Source organism: Morone saxatilis, unplaced genomic scaffold (assembly GCF_004916995.1).
Source record: "Morone saxatilis isolate NCDOM2014 unplaced genomic scaffold, NCSU_SB_2.0 Contig5, whole genome shotgun sequence".
Taxonomy (NCBI): Eukaryota; Metazoa; Chordata; class Actinopteri; family Moronidae; genus Morone; species Morone saxatilis.
Genome location: NW_023340095.1, coordinates 7,402,037 through 7,409,100, shown reverse-complemented (window position 1 = coordinate 7,409,100; position 7,064 = coordinate 7,402,037). Strand labels below are relative to the sequence as shown.

At 38.7% G+C, this 7,064-nt stretch overlaps 1 protein-coding gene across 1 annotated transcript in view; it reads left to right on the top strand.

The window, feature by feature from the left end:
- Positions 1-1,499, top strand: part of wnt10a (wingless-type MMTV integration site family, member 10a) — a 24,479-nt gene extending 22,980 nt beyond the window's left edge. The window contains exon 4 of the mRNA XM_035676626.1: positions 96-1,499. Within this exon, the coding sequence (XP_035532519.1) occupies positions 96-647 (552 nt within the window). The 3' untranslated portion in view covers positions 648-1,499. The remainder of the gene's footprint in view (positions 1-95) is intronic.
- The last annotated feature ends 5,565 nt before the right edge of the window (positions 1,500-7,064 follow it).

Below are 7,064 nucleotides of genomic sequence, written 5' to 3'. Positions count from 1 at the left end.
GTCATTAATCCTTCTCACCCCCTTTCCCCCCCACCCCACTTCCTCCCTCCATCCCACTCTCTCTTTTTGTCTGTCTCCATCTGTGTGTTTTGCAGGTGGTGCTCGACCACATGAGAAGGAAATGCAAGTGCCACGGGACGTCCGGGAGCTGCCAGCTGAAGACCTGCTGGCAGGTCACCCCAGAGTTCCGGGTCGTGGGCTCGATCCTCAAAGAGCGCTTCCACATCGCCACACTTATCAAGGCTCACAACCGAAACACTGGACAGCTCGACCACTCCCACCACAACAACCACCACAACCACCATAACCATCACAACCACCACCACCATCACCATCATCAGAACAACCACCACAATCACCACCACCACACACATCGGCGACGGCCAAGCATCAACGAACTGGTCTACTTTGAAAAGTCGCCAGATTTCTGCGAGCGGGACCTGGGCTCGGACTCAGCGGGCACGCAGGGCCGGATCTGCAACAAGACCAGCCCTGGCATGGACAACTGTGAGAGTCTGTGCTGCGGGAGAGGCCACAACATCCTGCAGCAGACGCGGAGTGAACGCTGCAATTGCAAGTTTCACTGGTGCTGCTATGTGGTGTGCGAAGAGTGCAGGATAACAGAGTGGGTCAGTGTCTGTAAATGAAGAAACACACACTAAAAGACTATACACAATAAAGAAAACTAAGAAAAAGAGACTTTTTAAAATCAAGACTATCAATTTAAAAGGGGAATATGACTGTAATATATGTGCCCCATACCTTTTTGCGGTGGACTGCTGTTTTCCAGGAGAGAAAAGACAACAGTATAAAGCAGCTGAGCCAGCAAAGAGATAGATATGCATTTTGGTAAAGAGTGAGCACATGTGGCATATGTCTAAAGCTGCCACAACTCAGAAAGCTTGGATGATTATTGCTTTCATCTTGAGACAAAGGAACATAGTTATATCAGATAAATATCTGAACGCTCCAAATATGAAATTTGGGCTTTGGCAGACTATTGTTGTTTCATCAGCATATGTTGACTGACGTACAGCTGCATGAGATTCAGGTGAGCAAAGAGGATGTTGAGCATAAGCAGTAGATTGCATGCAGAAAGAAAATAATATTGCTTCATAGCACCAGCAAAAGGCAGAAAAGCTGATGTCTGCATCCCATGAAACTTAAAAAAATGGGGGAAGACATCTGTTTTGTGTTGTTTTTTTTAAAAGATCGTACATTATACAGTAGTCCCTCCATCACATATATGATGACTTACAGCATAAACACAGTCATGTTACACAGTATTTGCCATATATCTCCTATTTACAACATACAGGGACAAATACAGATCTTTTCACTCATCAGGATTCACAGTGCACACTATCTCGCTATCTGACACAGCACAACACACCTGGAGCACTTAAAGGGCAGTTCAGAAGTTCCAATGTTTATAAGAAGTATCATGTTACAGCTAAAAATACATCAGAGGATTGTCTTTTTGGTAAAAAAAACAAAAAACAAAACAACGACTATTTAAATCAGAAGACTGCAATAAAGGGGCAAACTTTTATAATATTATATAATGATCGCTACTGCAAAGGAAGATGTTACGGCAATGATGAATCAGAAAGGCTGAGGCAGAAGTAAATCAAAGGACCTAACTGAAAGTCTGATGAAAGTCTGTTGGTGCGTCTTCCTGGCATTCCTCATATCAGACCCTTACAACTGAAACTCTTTCCTTTCCACTAACAGAGAGTGTTTAAATAATATCCACACAAAGCAGCTTCCAACAGAGTAACACTTGCCCTATACAGTGTAATTCTGTGAATCTATGTGAAAATTGCTGTTTGAAAACCATTGTGACAAAAGCTTGTACAGCTGTTTTGAAATATATATTACAGCTTCCCTAAAACACCACACATTGTTCGGAGTTATGTTGTCCAAAATGTTCCATGTGTTGTGTGTGGTATGTAATATAAGAGGACTGTCAGAGTACAGTGCACAGTAGACCTTCATTTTAATTTTCATCTTCAGCATGATCTGAACAGCATTGTAAATAAAACTGAATGATGCTGCACAAATACCATCAATACATTCAGAGTGCCTCAGGAAACTGAGTGCACATGAACAGGCTTACGTTCCTCACACTATAAACATCCCAAGCCATCATCAATCCTCCTGTTTTGTGATGCAATGTACTGTGTACAACACTGTATGCTTCTTGTGATATATCTACACTTACCTTTTTCACACTTCTTCGATGTGTGCAAGTAGGGATAATCTGTCAACAAGTATGTGAGTAACAAAGTTGATATGAATTTCTGCCTATGCACATTTTGAAGATCATATTTGGTCTCAAGAAACTTGTATGAGCGAGGCTCCTTATCAGACAGTGTAATTTATTAATTCTGTGTTGAAAGCAGAGGAAACAAATCTGGAATTATGTGTCCAGTGTAGTGTCCAGATTATTTTGATTCTGATAAGTAGTTTGCACATACAGAACTGTCCAGGAAAACTCTGGGAGATATCAGCAATATGCATTTTTTTTCATGTCATAAATGTAATGTATGTATGTATGTATTTTTATGTTTTAATATGGTTATTATCTAAGTTATTTTATTTTTGTGGATAACTTAATATTTGTAAGACAATAAAGAAAGGCCGTAATATGGCCATAAAGTAGGGGCTTTAATGTGATGAATAAAAAAAATACATGAATGCAGTGTATTTGTAAGAGAACAGTTTTATGTTTATTTTGTCACAGGTCAGCTGCCAACAGCTTACTAATGATGATAAATCCCTCAGTTACTTTTTGCTAGTATATGTATGGTACAGTTACTTCATAGGTCATTAGTTTCCATCTTATGGGTACACACATATTACAATTATTATTATTATTACTTTATTTTGTGTTTTGTAGAAGAATGACAGCTTCCTCAGCCATTGCAGATTCCACATTTATTAGCTGAACATTTAGTCCCAAAGGAATCCGACAAAGTTGTCATAAAAACCAAAACAGACATAGCCAAATCTCTAATAGGCTTTAAATAAATATTTCTTTTTTGCTATATTTGTTGAAATTCTCTTCATCCCAACAGAAATCAATATTATTTAAATGTTCTGAAAAAAAGATATATCTGTGACTGTTGCAGGCCCGTATGCATGACCGGAGTCTTCCACAAGACAAGGCAGATTTATTGCTAAAGCTACCAAGCTCGTTGCACAAGAGTGGCAGAGAAAGAGCAACCAAAATTTCCAGTTCCACCTGTACAACAGTTTGCACTGATAAACAAAGCAAGAAAAGAAAGAAGTAGAAAAGGCTATGACCAAAAAAAGGTTAGGGAAGGTCAGTTTTCAATGATTTTTGGGGGCAATTTGTATGAATGAGACATGAGATAGTTGGATACGGTTAGAGGTGACGACCTTTGCTCCTCTCAACTCAACTCCAGCAGTAGTCAGGCACTGTGCGTGTGTTCATGTGTGTTACTTTGTGAGGACTGAAAAAAAACTACAGCTCCCATGAAAACAGTACAAGCGTACGTTATACCGCGGGTACTTATGTCACTGAAACTTACGTCAAACTCATGAACGCTCTCATCTAAAGTATTTTTTTTCATCTTCTAGTTGTAATCTCTGCTGTTTAAAAACTTCTATGGCGTTCGCACTTCTCCGTCCTGCTGTTATTACTGACATGCCTGAGCTAGCCGTGACCCCATGACTCACTCATGGACTTTCCTCTTTTGTCGAACCTTGATGTTTGGGCCGCAAATGTCTAGGGCTTATGGGAGAAGGTATTAGTTAAAAACATAAATACTGCATTGATGATATTAGATCATTTTTCAAAAAAGCTATTGTATGAACCAACCTCATGACATACTCTTGACTCTGTTCGAAGACTGTATTTTCAGTTATTAGTAGGTATAAATGTCAATTAATTTTTAATAAAGCTTTCTTACTTATGGAACAGAACTCAGAAGATACGGTTGTACTTGGCCTCAGCAACACTGGATCCTATATTTCCAATAATACTACTCATCAGTGTTAGATTTTCCCTGCCTTGTAAATTCTCATAATATCTCCACATCCCTAGTTTGTAACTCAGGCTTTCTATTACAAATTTGCCTCCAAGCCCAAAGAGATAACACTCATGAAATCATCAGGGTCATTTCTGTTTTCATGTGCTAAATAACACTTTATTAAAATTGATGTCGTAAGTGCGTGAATTGTCCCTTTAAGGTCACACTGCATACAATACATGTTTCTGTTTTTGCCAGGGTATTTTATATTATGTATAAGTTAGCTTTTCAATTTAGTCTTTAAAACATAGATCTTTTCTATTTCCCCCCCATATTTATAATGTTATGATCATAAAAAATATATAAAAAGGGAAGAAAACATCTTTCATTTTGACATATATTTATAGCTGGTTGTTTCCCTTTTTGGAGAGGATATACTATATAGCCTGGGTTCAAGTGTTTCTCATGGTCTTTCCACATTGACTTAAAAACCTACAAAAAGATCCATCATTGCAATAGTTGGCCTCCATATTGTAATTACAGTTATTACAGTGATTACGTGAGACTGTACATAACCTGAATGTTTTGATAGGAAGATATACCCAGACCAGATAAGACCACAAGTCTGTGGTCAAGTGTAGACCCTCCCTTACCAGTTGCTGCTTGCGTGCAGAGAGAAATCCTGTTGAGCATCCTGACTCACTTATATATTCTGTGCCCTGAGGGAAGTGATGAAGTCACCAAGTCAAGTGTAAGAATGCTAGAGATACACTTTCAAAGTAAACAGATGTGCAGTAAAAAGGTGCTATTTCAGAGTCATGCGGTTCTATTCTTATCTAAACATACTGTTCACATTCTGGGAGAAAAAAGAAAGCTTCCTTTGCTGCTCCTGCCTCTCTCTCGACTCTCTGGTGCACCATCTGTATGTTGACTTTAGAAAACACAGTGAACCTTTTAGTGCACTGATTTAAGTGAACATGCTCTTCATCTCCCTCTCCACATGTTTTAATATTTTATGTATGGATGTGTTCTTGTGGTGACAACACCATGAGGGAATTGCATGTGCATGTTTGTTTATGCAATCATGTGTGTTTCTTTTTTGTGGGGCACTGTCATTTAAGTGACAGGGTGTGTGTATGCATGCTCGTATTATGTGTTGACAACGACCTGATGCAAACATTGAGGAGTCTTCTGAGATCCCTGCTGGGTTCTTCTACCAGTAGTGTTCAATCTCAGCCAAATCAAAGTTCAGCTGATCCTCTCTATTGTTAATATGAAGTAATTGTACAAAAAACTATAATCAAAACACACTTCTCTTTTTATGCTGTAATGATTTCATCTTGCATGGAAAGAAGCAAATGCCAAATGATCACATAACTATTCAGGACCTGAACAGATATTATAATATTTGATAAATACTTGTTTAATATCAGATTACTTGAAAGAAAAAAACAAACATTAATCTTCATGAGAATAGCTCTTGCCTGTGAAGAAACACCAGGCCTGGACTTGTGTGTTGAGTTTATTTGAACAGTGGCTGTTATTTTGATAGAGAGCAGGTCTCAAAGTGACTGCAGATTTGAGCTGAAACAACATTATGCTGGTGAATGAGATTTATTATGTTATGATCCCTTGGCATGAGCTAGCAGGTCTGCATCACTTGTTAAACAGTCTTTAATGTTTTCAGGGACAAGGTTGGGTTGTTTTGCAATGACGCCTAAATGGACACTCACTATGCATGTAAATAACATGTAGTGATGTGTGTGTGTCTTCACTGTGAGGGAAATGGCTTGTAAAACTATTGCATTACATTGAAAATTGTAAATTGAAATCTTTAAGACGAAAGTGTGTCATTCTTTACCTCTTTGCACAGGGAAAATACACCAGTTTCTCTGGTCAAGTTGTTTTGGAAACAAAAGGTTTTCCCAGGACTCTGACATGTTTGGTCCTTTAGCATTGCATACCAAAAAAGTATATTCATCTTAACCGTAATTGCTTAATTGATATTGTTGTATTCTGAGATGGCTGTTAAAAACGTTTTAATAACTCAATTATCCTCACAGTAAACAAACTAATTAAAGGCATCAATTTTGCATATTCCTACAAGCAACAAGACCACAGCATGCAAACTGTAATCAGTGTTTTTGTAATTGCTTGGCATGTGTGTGTAAAATATGTGCGCAAGAGATAGTGGGAGAGAGCATACCTCTGTCTTTCTAGCATGCTGTATGTTTGTGTATGAGCATTTATGCATGCCAGAGTTTAAACATTATTTGTAGGCATGCGTGCATGTCTTTTGTGAATAATATTGATATCTATGGGATATCCAACAAAACTAGTTCCTGTGGTTTGTCCTTCTTGAGGTCTAAATCATGAGACCCAAGGGTGTAACACTGGTTACCTAAACACAGGTTAGGCTGGTGACCAGAAAATACAGAAACCAACCAAAAGACTAAAGAGATGCATTGCTGCAGGTTTTCTTTGGTAAGAAGCTCTGGAAAGCAGTCATGTGCAGAGAGAGATGGTCAAGCAGGGTTACAATGGGAGCTAGCAAACAGAAAAGATGGAAAGAAAGACAGAAAGTTGAAGATAAGGAGACAGACAGGCATCTAGCTGCTACAAGCTGGATATGGGTTAAATGTTCTCTTTGCCTTTTCCCTCAAGGGTGGATTGAAAAGAACAAATGTGAGGGACCAGTCCCTACAAGTAAACTCTGGAAGATGAACATTGAATACTGCATTATAACAGTAATCCACATATGCTGTGGGTGCATGCCACATGCAGAAAGTCATGCAAAACAGCAGCAGCAGTATTAATGATCAGCAGTGTGAGCTGCAGTCTCACATTATAGACGATGTAGACGAGACAGTGTGTGACTGATCATCAAGAGTCAGCTGACCCCTGATGCAATGAATGACTTCAGTGTTCTAAGGAGATGCTACATGATGGTTATTAAAGCACTGTGGATGTTTTGTGCTGGATTAAGATTTGTAACTTTTTTTATCCACTTCGAGCTACAAAGTAGTTAGCAAGAACAATTGTGCATATAGGTCCATGATTTTTTGT